General features: G+C 39.3%; 1 protein-coding gene across 3 annotated transcripts in view; it reads left to right on the top strand.

Moving 5' to 3' along the window:
• Rhbdd1 (rhomboid domain containing 1) overlaps nucleotides 1-19,179 on the top strand; it is a 147,593-nt gene that overhangs the window by 69,930 nt on the left and 58,484 nt on the right. For all 3 annotated transcript variants that reach the window (XM_070015885.1, XM_070015894.1, XM_070015896.1), the window contains one exon: nucleotides 17,387-17,530. In XM_070015885.1, coding sequence (XP_069871986.1) covers nucleotides 17,387-17,530 — 144 coding nt within the window. The remainder of the gene's footprint in view (nucleotides 1-17,386; nucleotides 17,531-19,179) is intronic.

Genomic DNA, 19,179 nt, shown 5'->3' with positions numbered 1-19,179 from the left:
ATGTGTCTCCCTCAGATTCATAAGGTGAAATCTAAACTCCTATCATGATTACCTTTGGCAAAGTATTAGTCATGAAGGTAGGGCCCTCTTGAATGGGATAGTACCTATAATAAAGGGTCCCTACTGAGCCCTCTAGTGTGCTTCCTGCCACGTGAAGATTCAAATAGAAGTAAACAGACTGCAACACAGAAAAAAGTCCTCCCCACTGATCATGGTGACTTCTGTTCTCCAGATAAGAAATAAATATTGTTTAAACCAACCAGTCTATGGTTGTTATAACAGTCCAAATGGTGTACAGTTAAATATTAGTACTACATACTGTATCTTCCTGTCAGTTGACACCAGCTATGCTTTAAATAAAATTGTCAATCTTTCCTATGAAGGGTCAGATGGTTAATATTTCAGGTTCTAAAACCTATCTTGGCCACATGATTCTGTTGTAGTTAATCCAACTGGTCTTACAGAATGAAAGCAGCCATAGACAATTAATAAACAAATTAGCATGACTATTTTCCAGTAAAATATTATGTATAAAAATAAGCAATAGGAAAAAAATAAGCAATAGGTTGGATTTGGTCCATGAGTTATAATTTTTGACCCCTGACTTAATAATATTGTTAGTATATATGTGATAGTTAATCTTGGATTGAGAGATTCCTAGGGAATTAGTAAAGTAACTTCTGCAAGTGTTTATGAGAGCTTTTCCAGAGATAATAAATTAACACAGAAGACCTACCCTGAATGTGGGTGCTACCATCCTATAGGTGGGCATCCTAGAAGATAATAAAATAGGAAGAAGGAAGCCACCAGCATAAGCATTCTGTCTCTCTGCTTCCTGGCCTTCCATGAGCAGTTCTACTCTACTAGCTCTGCCATGATTCTTGCCTTACTACAGGCTCACAGCACTGGGCTTTTTAAACAACTATGAACTAAAACCTGAAACCATAAGCCAAAACAAATCCTTCCTCCAGCAGTGTTCTCTCAGGTATTTGTCACAACAGTGAAAAAGAATAAGAGTTGTTGTCAAGGGTGGAGTTATTACTATGACAACGATGTGGATCAGAGGCCCTGGAGAAGCTTGGAGATGCAGGCTAGAGAAGCCCTAGCAGAGCTTAATGGGCAGTCTGCTGGGAGCTCAGAAGACCAGAATGCTGACAGGAATGTGGAGAATAAAGACTGCTCACAGTATTTCACATGGGAACAAGAACTACTGGGAACTGGGTGAAAGACCTTTTGTGTTACATATGGAGAAGAACGTGTCTGCATTTTTTTTCTTTTTTGTCATTCGTAGGGCTTGAACTCTGGGCCTGAGCGCTGTCCCTCAGCAATTCAGCTCAAGTCTAGTGCTCTACCACTTGAGCTACAGCACCACTTTCGGTTTTATGGTGGTTTATTGGAGATAAGAGTCTCACGGACTTTCCTGCCCTGGCTGGCTTTGAACCACAATCCTCAGATCTCAGCCTCCTGAGTAGCTAGGATTACAGCTGTGAGCCATTAGTGCCCGGCTTATCTGCATTTTTGTCTCTACCCTAAGTTTTTTTTTAAATAGAAGTAGAGGTTGAATTTACACATGGACTAATGAATCTGATGGGGGAAATTTCACACATTCAGGCTATTGTGCAGGTATTGCTGGCTGCTTTCAATGAGGTTTATAGAAAGAATTGGAAGCAAGAAGTGTTGCAGTTTGTTGTTTTTTTTTTGTTTGTTTCTCCCTCCCCCACCCCCCAATAGCCTAAGTAAATTTGGGGCTAAGGAATGAATGTTTTATACTAGAAGATTGTAAAGATGTCTGGAAGGTAGTTCAGTAATCCACTAGAGCCCCCATCTATCATGAATGGGCTGTAGGGTGGGAAAGGGTGAAATCATTTGAAAGACTCCCCTGAGAAGAGAATATCACTGAAGGATTCTGCTTGCACAGAATTGCCTAGCCCCAGAATCCATTTTACTGTGCCCTGCTTCCTAGGTTCTCAGAGGCAACTGCAGTCACAATCTAGGTCCCAGCTTCTGCTGGAGCCGGAGGAAGAACGTAGCACCACACACACAGTGCAGGCCTTGCAGACATGAAGAGTGCAAGAATTTAGTGATCATGGAAGCATCCACCAAAATTTGAAAGGAAAGGCTGGAAGGCTAGAAAATATTGTACCAAGATTGGAATCCCTGAGGGCAGCTCCTGATAACAGGGGTCAAGAAGCTGTGAGAATGAAGCCAACAGTGCAGAGGAAACTCTAGGAAGTTAGAAATGCCAGGAACATGAACCATCTAACAAGGAAAGCCTCAATCAACAAGTTGGGTCAGCTGAAGAGAAAGGTCATGTAGGCTGAACAAAGCAAGACTGGATGGGTTTCCCCACCCATGCACTTCAGAACTCAGATCATGCTGCTATGTGGTCCGGAGTACTACAGGATTTAATATTTGCTCTTCTGGGATTGATATTGCTTTGGTCCCATATGTCTGTTCTGTGCACCTTTTCCTTCCTTTTGGAATAGAAAGATTCCTGTATTCTATTCTATCTTGGAAGAATATAACTTTTTTTTTGACTTTTTAAGAAGATAACTTTAAAGTTTGCCTTGGATTTCATTATAGATTTTGGAGTTGAACTTTTGAAAATGTCTTCAGTCTTAGGACTGTCTGGACTTTTGGGAAGGAATTAATATGTTTTCTGTTGTATGTAGGAAAGTTATAAAATGTTAAGGAGACAGATTGTTTTGCCTAGGACCAGTTTATGACTGCATATTGTGAGAGAGAAATATAACAGTCCTTGTCTCAGAGTTTCTAATAAAAAGATTGGAAATGTAGGCACTGCCATATATTTGAAGAGATGAAACAATAGAAACTAACAGCACTATTTAGATTTAGAAACTAGAATGTAACTTTAAAAAAGATGCCTACATGGTTCTAATTGAGATCAGGGACAAAAAACTAGCCTCAGACAGCCATAGACTGGTGGCTCACACACTTGTAATCCGAACTACTCAGAAGGTTGAAGACTGAGGATCATGGTTCCAACCCCAGAGCAGGAAAGTTCCTGACTCTCCATCTCCAATTAACCACAAAAAAGCCAGAAGTGAGGCTATGCTCAAGTGGTAGAGCGCTAAGCTTGAGCAAAAAAGTTCAAGTATAGATTCGTGGCACTGTGCTCAAGCCCTAGTACACACACACACTCAACAAAAACAAACACCCTTCCCCCACAGTCATCTTAGACGATTGAGGATCCCTAGGCCAAAGGACCTTAGAAATGTGTGCTCCGTCTGCCCCAAGAAGCAGCTTTACTTCAAAGGCTTGCCCCACTGTGGATGCTTAAAATCCTAGAAACTTGGCCTGCATGTAGAGTGATAGGTTTGTACAATAACCGCTCACCTGCTTGGACTATGATGGACCACTTACCTAGCCCTAACATCTTACATGACAATTTAGGAAGGTTAATTCATGTAGTCAAATTTATAAGTAGAACTAGGACAAAGATACAAGTCACAGCTCCCCAGCCCTGACCTTTGCTAGTGTATAGGGATATGAGATAGGTACTATGCTAATTTAACCTTCCAAAATACTTCAGCACCACTTACTGCCTTTCCTCTTTTCTGTACTTTCTGGTTTTTTGCACCCCATTGAGTGAGTAAGAGAGAGACAGAGACAGCAGGACAGCTACAGGCCTGCTCTTTCATAGGGAAGAGACCATCAGGTCGGCTCTTTTTCAATATGGAAGGAGCATATAGTCATTGCAGACAGGGACCAAAAAACTCAGGGCAAGAATCCAAGCCACTTTACCTTTCTTTTTGATCCTTCTGTAAGATTATCATATTTACATTCCTTGCTGCAAACTGATTGAATTACTTTAAAGATAGAGCTCCAGAAGGCCATATGGCCATGCTGATGGTCAACTAGGGAACTTTTAGAAGAGTGTGTGTATCTCTTGCAAATAATGATTTATTCTTAATATGGCTGTCTTCAGCTGCAAAAGTCTATCTAGGTCAAAGAACCTCATGAATGTTTAAAAAGCTGTTACCAATTTTTCTGATCTCGGTGGTGTTTCTTGATCTGCCTTGCCATGAAATCCTGGTATGTGTATGAGGAACAGATGGAGTAGTTAATAGAGTAATGATAACCAGAGTTTCCTTTACTACCGAGGTACAGGATACAGCTAAAAAAGAACATTCAGTGAGTATTCATCACAGGACATAACGTTCTTTATCAAGTGTTTGATTGTTAAACTTCTCCAGGAATGAAGATTTTGAAACATCTGAGTGGACTAGTATACCAGCTGTACAAAATTTTTGATCCTTGGAGACCTGCTCTCATCCTAATGGATATTGATGGGATGTTTTTGGTCTTGCTGAAGATATATGGTCAATGATAGAAAATGTTTAACCACAACAGTCTTTTCTACTTAAGGCACCATTTTCTCTCCTCACATTTTGTCTGACAAGTGCCAAATTGGATTTTATAATATTCAGATGTTTAGAGTTGTGGGCTTTATTTCATTAAAGTACTGCTAGGTTGTTTTTAAATAAAAATTAACTTGAAGAAAAATGTTTTTCTGTATCAAGAAAATGTTGCCTAAAGTTGCAGCAGATGTACCTACAGTTGAAACCGTATAGAAATACTGAATTGCTGTATACATAAGTGTTCAGGATTTCAAATGACTTGAGTGGTTTTATTGGTGGGGGGAGGAGCGGTGAGTAAAAATGCTGCTTAGGCTGTCTATAGCAGAATGACTTCTCAAAGGTATGACTTCTTAAAAGGATTTAAAAATGATAATGAGTCATGCAGGAAATACCCCATATGTTTTTTATGTTTACAATAAAATAATTAACATTCTTAGGGAATTGGGCAGCATCTCTATGGATTTCTGAAGAATCTCAGGATATTTCAGTGACTTTTTCATAAATATCTTATGGTGTGGTTACCCCTTTTCTCTCTTCCTTAATTCCTTTCTTTCTCGCTCTCTTTCATGTGTGTGTGTCTGTGTGTGCATGTTTGTGTGTGTGTGTGTGTGTGTGTGTGTGTGTGTGTGTATGAAATAGATACACTAACATTAACTTTGATAATCTTTTTCTCCAATGAAATGTTCACTTTCTAAATGAATAGTATAGGTGTCATGATTTGTAACTCTTGTGCAGTGTCCTTTACTCTTAGGCTATGGAACTTGCTGGGGAGTCTCCCTGCACGTCGGTGGGAGCTGAATCTTTGTGATGGTTCTGGAGAAATCAGTTTTAAAGAGGAGCACACACTTTAAAATTGTGTCCAGATCCCAGATTGGTCATAAACGATTGTGAGGATTTGAAACATTTTCCTATTTCCTTATCCTCTTTTTAAAAATTTTTAATATGTTCTAATTGTAAAAATACTGTACAGAGGGGTTACAGTTACATGAGCAAGGTAATGAGTAGATTTCCTATCAAGCATTGTTGCCTTCTCCTTTGTTTTTCCCCTACCATCCCTTCTCTCCCACCCCCATAACTACATTGCCCACCTAACTCCCACCCCTCCCACCCCTGCATAAATGTAAAGTTCGTTTTTTAACATTGTCTTGAACATCTCATTGTTACAATGAGATGTTTTTTTCCCTTCCCCTCCCCAAATTAGAGAAGTGCATATACAAGATGCAGGGCACCAACATCAAATACAGTGAAAACAGGGGTTATACCATGGGGAAGGAACATACAAAGAATCAAAAAAAATCACATGGTACATTATAAATACATTAGAAATAATAGCAAGAAGAAAAAAAATTTGTGTCCCTATCTTGGGATTCATTTCACTTAACTTCATCTTACCTGGTCATATGGACATAGCTTTTGACCTTTTCTGCTTGTTATAGACATATACTAGTTATTGCAAATGAGGGAAACCATGGGACCTATGTTTCTTTGGACCTGGCTTAGTTCACTTAATATAATTTTTTCCATGTCTTTCCATTTCCTAACAAATGGGCGATAAAGTGAAGTAAACCAGGCCCAAAGAAACATAGGTCCCATGCTTTCCCTTATTTGCAATAACTAGTATATGTCTGAGACAAGCAGAAAAGGTCAGATAAGTTGATGTTAGGGAAATGAACCCTAAGATATGTATTCAAATGTATTTTTCTTTCATGCGATTGTTTCTAACACATTTATAAGATTATTTCTTTGTTGCTGTGTATATCCCTCCGCCACAGCATAACCTCTGCTTTCACTGTATTTGGTGTCGGTATAATTTGTGGAGGGGAAGGGAAAAAACAAATCGTTTAAATAGGGATACAGGTGGACCCATTGCAACAATGAGATGTACAAGTCATTATGTCGAAAACGAACTTTACAACTTTGGTGGGGGGGGGGAGGAGGATTGGGTGGGGGGACGGGGGGGAGGATGGGAAGAGATGGGAAGGGGAAACAAAGGAGGAGGCTACAATGCTTGAAAAGAAATGTACTCATTATCTTGCCCATGTAATTGTAACCTCTCTGTACAGTATTTTCACAATAAATAATAAAAAGAAAAACAAATGGGGCAATGTCATTCTTTCTGATGGAGGCATAGAATTCCATTGTGTGTGTGTGTGTGTGTACATCTCTCTCTCTCTCTCTCTCTCTCTCTCTCTCTCTCTCTCTCTCTCTCTCTCTCTCTCTCTCTCTCTCTCTCTCTCTCTCTTTCTATCTATCTAGATATATACCAAATTTTCTTGATCAATTCATCTACTGATGGGCATCTGAGCTGGTTCCATATCTTAGCTCTGGTAAATAATGCTGCAGTAAAAGGAGTTGTGCTGGTAGCTTTAGTATGGTCTTGTTTATGATCATTCGGGTAAATTCCCCAAAGGGGGATTGCTGGGTCATAGGGGAGCTCTATTGGAGTCTTTTGAGGAACCTCCATAATGCTTTCCAAAGTGGTTGAACAAGTTTACACTCCCACGAACAATGCAGTAGGATTCCCTTCTGGCCACATCCCCTCCACCATCTGGTGTTGAATATAGCCATTCTAATTGGGGTGAGGTGAAATCTCAATGATTTGAATTGAATTTCTTTAATGGCTAGAAATGTTGAGCATTCCTTCATATGTCTGTTGGCCATTCTTATTTCCTCTTCAGAGAAGTTTCTCTTTAAATCTTTAGCCCACTTATTTATTGGGCAGTTGTTTCTTTGAGGATTTGTTGTTTAGGGATTTAATTTTTTGAGTTCCAGGTTTATTTTAGATATGAGACCTTTGTCCATTGTAATGTTTCTCCCAATCCATGGGCTTTCTATTGATCGTTCTAGCTATGTCCTTTTCCATGCATAAGCTCTGCAGCTTCATGCAGTTCTATTTGTCCAACCTCTGTTTGATTTGTTGTGTTTCTGGGTCTCTATTAAGAAAATTTCAGCCTGTGCCAAGGAGACCTAGGGTTTCTCCTATTCCTTCCTGTAATGTTTTCAGGGTGTCTGCCTTGACTCCAAGGTCCTTGATCTATTTGGAGTTGATTCTGGTACAGGGTGATAATAAGAATCTAGCTTTAGTGTTCTACAGGTGATTAACCAATTTTTCCAGCACCATTTACTGAAGAGGCTGTCTTTCTTCCATTCTATTTTTTTTAGCTCCTTTATCAAAGATTAGGTGGCTATAGGTCTTTAGGTTCATTTCTGGGTTTTCAATTCTATTCCATTTGGTCCTGAGGTCTGTTCTTGTGCCAGTACCAAGCTGTTTTGATTACTATGGCTTTGTAGTAGAGTTTGAAATTTGGTATTGATATTCCTCCAGCACTATTCTTTCTGTTAAGGGAAAATTTTGCTATTTGGGGGTTTTTATTTTTCCATATGAATTTTTGGATTGCTTCTTCTATTGCATTGAAGAATGAGGTTGGAATATTGATCGGTATCACATTGAATTTGTATATAGCCTTGGGAAGTATTGCAGTTTTCATGATCTTTCATTGATCTTTCCAATTCAGGAGCATGGGACTTTTTTCCACTTTCTAAGTCCTGCTTTGATTTCCTTTTTTAGGTTTTTAAAGTTTTCATCGTACAGGTCCTTCACGTCTTTAGTTAATTCCTAAGTATTTTACTTTTATGGGGCTACAAAAGAAGTTGCTTTCCTGATTTCAGCTGCACTCTTCTCATTGTTGGCATACAGAAAAGCCATTGATTTTTGAGGGTGAATTTTATACCCTGCTACTTTGCCAAAGTTTCGAGTCAACTGGAGTAATTTGGGAGTAGAGTCCATGGGATTCTTTAAATACAAGATCATGTCATCTGCAAAGAGGGAGAATTTTACTTCATCTTTCCCAATTTCGATCCCCTTTATGTTTGCATCTTGTCTTATTGCTATAGCTAGACATTCTAATACTAAATTGAAGAGAAGTGGAGAGAGTGGACATCCTTGTCTCGTTCCTGAGTTTAGAGGAAATGGCTTTAGTTTTTCACCATTAAGTATAATGTTGGCTGTAAGTTTGTCATATACAGCCTTTATTGCATTAAGGAATGTTCCATGGATTCTTAGTTTTTTCCATAGCCTTCATCATAAAAAGGGATGTGGATCTTGTGGAATGCTTTTTCTACATCTATTGAGATAACCATGTGGCTCTTGTCCTCGCTCTTGTTGACGTGATGAATTATATTAATTGATTTGCATATATTGAACCAGCTTTGCATCCCTGAAATGAATCCTGTTTGATCATGATATATGATTTTTTGGTCAAATTATTGAAGTCAATTAGCCAAAATTTTGTTGAGAATTTTTGCATCCATGTTCATCAAAGAAATGGGTCTATAGTTCTCTTTCTTTGATGAGCCCCTTCCTGGTTTTGTGATGAGGGTTATGATGGTAGAGTGAGGTTGGTAATGAACTTTCTCTTTCAATTTCATTGACTACTTGGAAGAGATTTGGTATGAGTTCTGCTTTGAAGGCCTTGTAGAATTCTGCTGTAAATCCATCTTGTCCTGGGCTTTTCTTAGATGGGAGGTCTCTTTTTTTTTTATTGTGAAAATACTGTACAGAGGGGTTACAATTACATGGGCAAGATAATGAGGACATTTCTTATCAAGCATTGTAGCATCCTCCTTTGTTTCCCCTTCTCATCTCTTCCCATCTCCCCCCCCCCCCCGTTCCCCTTCACGCACCCCCCCCCCACACCAAAGTTGTAAAGTTCGTTTTCAACATAATGACTTGTAACATCTCATTGTTGCAGTGGGTCCACCTGTATTCCTATTTAAACGATTTGTTTTTTCCCTTCCCCTCCACAAATTATACCAACATCAAATATAGTGAAAGCAAGGGTTATACTGTGGGGGAGGGAGGAGGTCTCTTACTGCTGTTTGTATTTCAGTGCTTGATATGGATCTGTTAACTTGGTGTAACTCATCTAGGTTTATCTTGGCATGTCCATATTTGCTAGGAAATTGTCCATTTCTTCCAGATTCTCAAACTTATTAGCATAAAAGCTTGAGAAGTATTCCCTTATAATGCTCTGAATCTTGGTTGTTTCTGTGGTGATGTTTCCATTCTCATCACTGAATTTATTTGGGTGTGTTCTCTTCTTTTTCTGATAAGATTTGTTAAGAGTCTGTCAATTTTGTTAATTTTTTCAAAGAACCAACTCATTGTTTTGTTGATTCTTTCTATGTGTTTTTTTATTCTAATTCATTCAATTCTGATTTAATTTTAATTATTTCTTTCTGTCTACTGGATTGGGGTTTAGCTTGCTGCTCTTTTTCAAGGAGGCTCAGATGTCTCATTAAATTGTTGGTTTCAGATCTCCCCAATTTGTTGATGTAGGAACTCAGAGCTATAACCTTGCCTCTGTTTACTGCCTTTGCTGTGTCCCAGAGGAGCTGGTAATTTGTGTGTTCATTTTTGTTGAATATCATGAACATTTGAATTTCCTTTCTAATCTCTTCCATGACCCACTGGTGACTCAACAGTGTGTTGTTCAGCCTTCATGTGTTACAGGACTTTCTTTGGTGGCTTTTGGTGTTGAGTTTGATTTTATTCCCTTGTGGTCTGAGAGAATGCATGGCATAATTTCAGTGTTTCTGAATTTGGACAAGTTTGCTTTGTGACCTAAAATATGGTCTATTTTGAAAAATATTCTGTGTGCTGCTGAGAAGTACATGTATTCTGATGCTGCTGGGTGAAATATTCAGTAGATGTCTGTTAAATCTATTTGATCTATGCAGTTGTTTAGATCTGCGGTATCTCTATTGAGTTTTTGCCAGGTTGATCTATCTAGTTGGGATAGTGGTGTGTTAAAGTCCCCAACAAGTTGGATCTATGTGAGATTTGAGGGAAAGTAGTGTTTCTTGGATAAATATGGGTGCTCCATTGTTTGGTGAATAGATATTTAGAATTCTAATATCCTCCTTAAGGAGAGATTCCTTAATTAGTATATAGCGACCTTCTTTATCTCTTCTCACTAATTTTAATTTGAAGTCTATTTTATCTGATATTAGGATTACAACTCCTGCCTGTTTATGGGGGCTGTTTGCTTGGTAGATTTTATTCTAGCCTTTCACTTTCAGAATATGTTTGTTTTTATGGGCAAGGTGTGACTCTTGAAGGCAGTAGATAGAAGCATCTTGCTTCTTAATCCATCTGGATAGTCTATGTCGCTTATTTGGAGAGTTTAGTCCATTAATGTTGAGAGTTAGGACTGAGAGGTGTTTGGTAGTTCCTGCCATGTTATCCACCTTCTTGGGGGCTGTGACAGCTGGTTTCTTCCTGTGGTTCTTGGATTCTCAATTTGGGTATGGTTTCTTGGCCTTTAATTTGCTCTTGTTGGTTTTCTATGTGTAGGACATCTTTAATTATCTTTTGTAGAGTTGGTTTGGTGGAGATATATTGTTTCAGTTTTTCTTTGCTATGGAAGGTCTTTATTTCAGCTTCCATTATGAAGGACAGTCTAGCTGGGTACAGTATTCTTGGTTGATAGTAGTTTGTCTATAGGCATGTCATACATCATTCCAGGCTCTTCTTGCTTTAATTGTCTCTGCTGAGAAATCTGAGGTAATTCTAATTGGTTTCCCATTATAGGTAATTGATCTTTGATCTCCTTGACAGCTTTAAGGACCCTTTCCTTGGTCTGAATTGATCCTGTGTGGATTATAATGTTATGGTGGGATGTCTTGTTCTGGTCTGGTCTATTTGAGGTTCTAAAAACATCTTGTATCTGAATAGGCCTATCTTTTTGCATGCTTGGGAAGTTCTGTACTAGGATCCTGTTAAATAAATTTCCTAGACCATTAACTTCTGCCTCTAAGTGCCCCTCTATACCCATTATCCTCAGATTAGGCCTTCTGATGGTGTCTTCCGAATATTGAATAGATCTATCATATTTCTTGGATTTGTCTTGGATAGTTGTATGTTCTTTCTCCATTATCTAGGCTGTTTTCAATCTGAGAGATTTGATCTTCTGCATGGTCTAACCAACTATTAAGACTTTCTACTTAGTTTTTTATTTCCTTTCCTTCTAATTGGTCAGCTTTGATGGCTTCAAATCCTTTGTTGGAGCTTTGTTTTAGATCTTGTATGGACTTCTTTACTTCCTTAATTTGGTGTTCAGTGTTTACTCTAAAATCCCTTATTTGATTGGTTACAGTTTCTTTGGACTCCCTTTCCTTCTGTCGGGGTCCATTCAGCATTCCCTTTGTGGTCTCCCTGGATTCCTTCAGCTGTCTATTGATGGATTCCATGAACTTCTCTATTAATCTTTGTCTATTCTCATCCCACTCCCACAATTCCTGTATTACCCCTTGATTAACTTCCTCATGGTCACGCAATTCCTATATTAATCTTTGACTGTTCTCAACCTGTTCATGCAATTCCTATATTACTCTTTGACTGTTCCAAGCATGCTCACACAATTCCTGCATGAATCTTTGATTAGCCTTCCTCATGCTCATGAGATGCTGTATTACTTTTGGTTAGCCTCATCATGCTCATGGTGTTTCTGTATTAATCTTTGGATATCCTCATCTAGCTCTTAATCACGCTCACACTAAGTCCTTTGCAGGCTTTCCATCTTTCCATTCACCATGTTCTCCAGTAGTGTTTGTAGAGCTTTTTGGGAACTCTCCTCTGGATTATTTGTTAACTGTTCTGTCACTTGATTATCATGAGTGGGAGTTGAGATACCCAGACGTGCCATTTTCCTTGTGTTTCTCTGGCTTGTTCTGCCCTTTGGTTTGAAAGTAAAACCAATTTCATGCTAGGATACTATGTTAAGGCAAGCATCAACCAGAGTCCTATAGTTGCACAGTCAAAATGGTTGCAGATACAATCTAGTTCAACAGATACAATCTATTCAACATCAAACAGCTATGAATTAAATGGGCTAAGAACATCTAAGAGGGATTCAGCAGACCAGAAATTAATAGGTTTATGGAGAATTGTGGGGAAAAATAGGATTAGAGTGATGTGGAGAGGTAAAAGGAAAGAGTGAATGAATTTAACCAAGTCCTAATCTCAGAGAGAAAATGGACAGAATAGAATGAAAGAGAGATAAAGAAGAAAAAATCAAAAAACAAAAATTTAAATTTAAAAAATGAAACTAAAAATTATGTAAGTATAAAGAAATAATACTGGTAGGGGCTGGAAAGGTGGCTCAGTGGTAGAGTGCTTGCCTTGCATGCATGAGGTCCTGGGTTCGATTCCTCAGCACCACATAAGCAGAAAAAGCCGGAAGTGGCGCTGTGGCTCCAGTGATAGAGTGCTAGCCTTGAGCTGAAGAGCTGAGGGACAGTGCCCAGGCCCCACCACTGGCAAAAAAAAAAAAAAAAAAAAAAGAAATAATACTGGTAGAAGAAAAGGCTAGAATGAGAGGAGGAGAGAGGGAAAAAGGAAAAAGGAAAAAATAATAAAAATAAATTAATATATAAAAATTATATAGGTATAAAGAAATAATACTACTATTAAAGAAGTTAAACCTAAGAGGTTGTGATTTGAATAATCAATTTCTGAATTAAGTATGTACACAATGAAGGATAAGTTCTAATAATCAACGATGACAGGTACATATGTGGGAATGAGCAGGAGAGCAATTAAGTCACACACAAAAAAAAAAGACCAAAAGTTTAAAAGAGATTTAAACACACACACACATACACACACACACACACACACACACACACACACACACACACACACACACACACACACACACCTAAAATAAAAATTATGAAAGAAAAAATAAAAATAATTTTAAAAATTAGGTAGAAAAGAGAGTTCTTTGATTTTTGGGGGGAGGAAGGGGGAAAGATCTTGTATCTCCCTGTGTCCACAACCAGTCTCTTGATGGAGTCACTGGTTTGCTTGTGGTGTTTGGTTTTCCTGTGGCTTGATTGGTTTCTTAAGTTAATTTGAGCAGGCAGAAAAAAGCTCTGCCTTACCCAGGACTTTGTGATCCTCCTCCCAGGCTAGTTCAGTGGGAGGGATCTGCTTTGAGTATCACAAAAGAGGGAGATGGTTGTTTCCTCTAGCTTGAAGTTACTGTGAAGAGGCTAAGTTCTGGGTGGGGTTGAGGCCTATCAACAATCAGTAGCTTTTTCCTGAGGGTTTAGCTCCTGAGACAATCACATTGCCCAGCCTGGAACCATTCTCAGGATTTATGTTTACTGAGTTTCAATCATTTTTCTTTTACCCCTCCTGCTGCTGGGCATGCTGTCTAGGTTGCAATGGTGAGAGGCAGCCTCTGGCTCCATTTACCCAATGAAGAAAGTCACTCTTCTTGGGGCGGAGCCATCTCTGCCTGGGAAGGGCAACTTTCCCTGGGTGGAGCTGAGCCTGGCAGCTCATGTCAGGTTCCTGTGACCAGTTGAATGGCTCCTATTGTTTTCTTCCAAGGCCTGAGTTGGAGCTAGCTGCTCAGGTCTGGCCTTTGTCGGTATCAAAGATGGAGTTCTTCTCCGGTGGTGGGGTGGGGCTACCTTCCCACTGATGCTCCTTGAGAAGGAGGATGTCTTGGTGGTACTCACACCAGCCTTAGGTTTCTGGGCTGTCCATGGTCTGTGATCAGCAGGATGAAGATTTCTGCTTCTTGTCAGTTCTTGCTGCCATTGAGTAGAATCTGCTCACACACCACATCTGGTGCCTTTGTCCCTGGCTCTTTCTGTCGATATGGCAGCTGCAGCAACAGCCACCACTGCTGCCACAGACACCAGCAAGTGTCTCCTTGACACCAGATCTGTCTCCTTGACCAAGCTGCCTGGTATTTTCCTCTCTGGCCAAACTCTGTATTCTGATAGCACAGGTGGTGTGATTTTCTAGCCTAGGACTGTTCACTGGAACACTAAAACTGCTTTCTATGTGAGAGCTTGTTTACCTTCCAGCTTCTCCTCTATCTTCCTCCTGATTCCCTCCTTTTCCTCTTTTAAGTATCAAAAATGTTTGATGTTCTGACAAAGGAAACATATAAAGGGAATATAGTTGAATTATTGGAAGTATTTAGTAAATCCCCTGACTTTTAATGAAGTTAGAGAAAATCCTTTCAGAATTATCCCCTAAAATATCCTAAGCCATTTTATTTGAAGTTTATTTTTTGTTACCTCTAGGAAATTCAATAAAGTAGAACCAAGCTAATATTGTGGTAATCAGTAAAATGCACGAAGTATCAGAATAGAAAGATATATAAACTGCCAATAAATACATAAAAAAGTTGCTCAAAGCTAGTCTGAGCTCTATAATGAGACTCTGTGTAAAAAAGCAAACACAAAAATGCCTCCAGTGATATACCACTTCATTCTCATTAGGATAGCTATAATTAAAATTTAAAAGCTGAAGAATAACTGATGTCAGTGAAAGTATACAGAAGTCAGAACCTTCACACACTGCTTGGAGAAATAGAAAATGATGCAACCACTTTGGAAAACAGTCTTGTAGTTTTTGAAATAGCTGAGCAGAATTACCATGTGACCCTCTAGATATAGACTTACTAGAAATGCAAACATAGGTCCACACAAAACATTGTTTATAGCAGCATTATTCATAATAATAAGGTAGAATTAGTCTAAATTTCTACCAATTTCTGATGTGAAGATAAAGAAAATATGATGTGTCCATACAGTGAAATATGATTTGGCCCTACTAAGGAATAAAATACTAATGCTTGGCACACAACTGATGACCCCTGAAATGTTTCACTATGTGAAATGAGCCAGACACACTTAATATATGTCATGTGATCCTGTTGATAGGATGTGTCCAGAATAGACATCTCTGTAGAAGCAGAAAATATAGTGATTACGTAGTGCTGAAAAGAATGGAAAGTTGTGGGGTATTTGCTAAAATAGTACACATTTCTTTTGGAGGTTACTAAAAATAAAATTGGTGGTCATGATGATGGTGATGGTGATGATATGACTGTATGAGCATACTAAAAACCATTACATTGCACACTGGTGAATACATAAGCAAACACTATCATAGTCTATTTTCTGTTTCTGTAATAAGACAGACTTGGTAGTTCATGCAGAATAGAAGTTAAATTAGCTCATGACCCTAGAGGCAGGGAAGTGAAGAAAATGGTACTGGAATCCATTTAGCAACTGAACAGGGCTGCCTTCTACATCATAACCTGGCAAAGAGCCTCACACGGTGAGATAGAACAAGTGGGCTAGTTCAAACCTCCTTTCCTTTTATAGAGCCACTAATACCATCCTGGTGGGGGTTACCCTGATGAGGCCTTATCTCAGTTACTTCCAAATAACATTAACTGAGGATGAAGTTTCTAGCACATTAATTCTCAATCAGTGTATCTCAGTACAACTGAGATGGTGCTGGGTGGTGGAGTATTTATCTAGCATGTATGTCCCCTGAGTTCTATCCCTGCATCACCAAAAATATGTGTGTGTGTGTATGTATAAAATGACATAAATACTTTGCATGACAAATACTAATATACATATTAGGTTATCAGCCCAAAGAAGTGTTTTATTATTTGTATTAAAGAATTCTGGAGCACTGGAAAATGTTGTGAGTTATAAAGTGTTTCTCAGTTTTGTGTATTTGGAAAGTATTTTACTTATATCTAGTATAAAAATAAATTTCAAAATAGCCTCAGGACCAATTATCAAAATTTCTGAATAAAAACTATCACTTAATCATGGTCTTTCCTCCTTCCCTTCCCCTCAATCTCCCTCCCTTCCCCCCTCTCTTCCTTCTCTCCTCCCTTCCTCCTTCTTTCCCCCTCCCTCCCTTCCTTCCTTCTTTCCTTCCTTCCTTCCTTCCTTCCTTCCTTCCTTCCTTCCTTCCTTCCTTCCTTCCTTCCTTCCTTCCTTCCTTCCTTCCTTCTATCTTTCCTTCCTTCCTTTCCTCCTTTGTTTCTCCCCCCCCCTCTTTCTGCAGTTCTAGGGTTTGAACTGAGTGCTTTCTAGGCAGGTACTCTATCACTTGTGCTATTCTCCTGGTCTTTTTTACTTCTTCAAAAGGGCCTCACATTTTTGCCTGAACTGGCCTGGATCACAATCCTCCTATTTATGTCTCCCACATAGCTAGGGTGAAATTATGTGCAACACCTAGCTTTTTTAGTTGAGTTGGGATCTCTCTTTCATTTTGCCCAGGCTGACCTCAATCTTTATCTTTACCACCTAACTTGAATTCCAGGAATGAGCTGGCTGTACTCCTTTTGACCTGTGGGTGGTTCTTTTTTTTTTCTATAGTTTTACTGAAGTTCAACTCAAGCATGAACTATGGTGAATGATATGATGCTATATGACACAAGACTCATAGTAAAATTCAGGGATTTTCATCATCACTATACTCAATTAAACATATGAAACATCTTTCAAAGAGAAGAATGATAAGATAGAGGAGAGAAATTAAACAATACCTTCACTGTCATGTCAGAATGAGACAGGAAAATATCTCTTCAAAACTAATTCTGTGATTGTAAAGACAATTTAAGTAATGAACTCAAACTGACTAAAGCTTGACAGAAGTATTTTCCAAAAGTCAACTTTATTATTATTGAGTTTATTAATGGGCTATTACAGGGATACTTTAGTTTGGTATTTCTTTTTTTGTTTATCTACTTTTTTTTTCATATCAGTCCTGAGTGTTGTCCCGGAGCTTTTGTACTCAAGGCTAGCACTCTGAAGGCTAGCCACAGTTCTACTTTTGGCTTTTTTGGTGGATAATTAGAGATAAGAGTCTCACAAACTTTGCTGCCTGGGCTGACTTTGAACTGTGATCCTCAAATCTGAGCCTCCTGAGTAGCTGGGATTGCAGACTTGAACCACTGGCGCCTTGTTATACCCTATTTTTTATTGATCACCCTGCATCCTCATGGAGGCATTTTCTATTTGTCATTTTTTTCTTTTCTTGGGGCATTTTACCATGTTCAAAATAATCACATGAATTATTTGATTGTGTTTGTTCATAGGAAGTAGGAAATCTGGAACAAAAGAACAGTCATTTGCTGTATTCTGTAACCTTTTCATTTTGCCTCTAGGCCACTCTGGGTATCAGGATCATTACCCGTACAGCAGGCCAGGGCATTATGAAGAGGCTGCCAGGAGCTATGATGTGTACACTGCAGGGCTGAGCGAGGAGGAACAGCTGGAGAGAGCACTAAGAGCCAGCCTCTGGGACCGAGGTAAGACTTCTACACCTTTCGGTTATTTTAAAGCAGGCTTCATGTGGTGAGGTGGTCTGAAAAAAAGGACTATTTGTAGCAAACTAAACTTTAAATAGTTTATGAAAAGGGTGTATAGGTGGAAAAAATGTGCGCAGGTTGTGATGACAAAGAATGGGGTGTGATGCCATATTCCCAGCAGCCCATGCTAATAAGGTGCCAGACTGTGTGTGTGCTGTTAAAGTGGATCTTTTTATAGGCCCACTGTACTCAGTGATTTGACATTGAAGTCAAGAAACTTAAAAAAAATAATAATCTTGTGTGCCTAGAGAAGGGCTCCTTTGGAACTCCTGTCTGTAGAGCAGTTCTTGTATCACTCTATCAGTATGGTCCATAAATTTCCCGTAGGTTGTCTGGGATCCAAACTCAGCTGTAAATTCCACACAATCAATCTCTGCAGGCACAGAGCCTAGGGATTTTAATTTCTAACAGGCATTCCAGAAGACTTATTTTTATAAATTGGTATGTGAGAACTGATAAACGTATTCTACCATCTTTGTTCTTGGTCTGGCTTATGAGGTTGACTATTCCTGTTTTTATTGGGCTTTTTAGTGACTAAAAAGCACCCATTCATTCACTAAGCACTTTTGCTTGTGCTAGACAACAAGGAGAACACTGGTAACAGATGGAATCTGCTCCCAAAATGTTTATAATTTCTGGTAGAGTACATTCGTGCTAGATGCTATGCTGAATAAGTAACCTCAGTATCAGGTGCCTAGGAGAGGCTGGAGGGAGGCACTGAGGCAAAGAGAAGGCAGTAAGCTTTTTATTGAATGCAGCCATCAGACTTTTATGGAAGAGGCGTCCCTTGAGCTGAACCTTCAAAACTGGGAAGAATTTACGTAAGTATAAACACATTTCACAGTGCATTCTACCCGGAGTCTGTCATCGTGGACACAGAAGAAATAAGGGTGTTCATATCCTGCCCTCACTTTTGAGTAGAGGACTAAAAGTGGCATTCTAGGCTGGGTCCTCTGGGCAGAAGTCCTAGGGTTAAACAGGCCCCATGGACAATATATGCAGCATAGGATGTTATTGCTAATAGAGTTCTGATCGGGAGAGCAGTGTTTTCAGGGCCGTTTTATGATCTGACAACCATAATTCTGTAAGCAAGGACTGAACACTGACAGAGTGTTGTGCCCCTTTAAGAGAATACTGAAGGATGACCATTCCGAACTTTAAGGAATGCAGTTGTGGCACAGCAGTGTGCATGGGAGTGGGGGCAGTAAATGGAAACTCAAGCCTAAATGCTGTAATAGTCTGAACAAGCAATAAGAGCTTGGATTGGGAAAATGGCCAGCGTGTAGAAATAACTTATTTCTCAGGTGAAGAGTATTAGAGCTGTTAGGTATCCGTATTCTATCAGGATGTGGCAAATGGTTCATAGTCAGCCTGGACATGAAAGTCCCTAAGACTCTTATCTCCAATTAACTACCAAAAAAGCTGAAAGTGGCTCAAGTGGTAGAGCACTAGCCTTGAGAAAAAAAAAAGCTCAATACCAGCACCCAGGCCCTGAGTTCAAGCCCCAGTGCTAAGCCTGTGCTCACATACACACATGCATGCATGTGCTCACGCGCGTGTGCACGCACGCACACACACACACAAAGTGT

This window comes from Dipodomys merriami, unplaced genomic scaffold (assembly GCF_024711535.1).
Source record: "Dipodomys merriami isolate MVZ:Mamm:240054 unplaced genomic scaffold, mDipMer1.0.p SCAF_1, whole genome shotgun sequence".
NCBI classification, from domain to species: domain Eukaryota; kingdom Metazoa; phylum Chordata; class Mammalia; order Rodentia; family Heteromyidae; genus Dipodomys; species Dipodomys merriami.
This window is presented reverse-complemented; position numbering and strand designations above follow the sequence as displayed.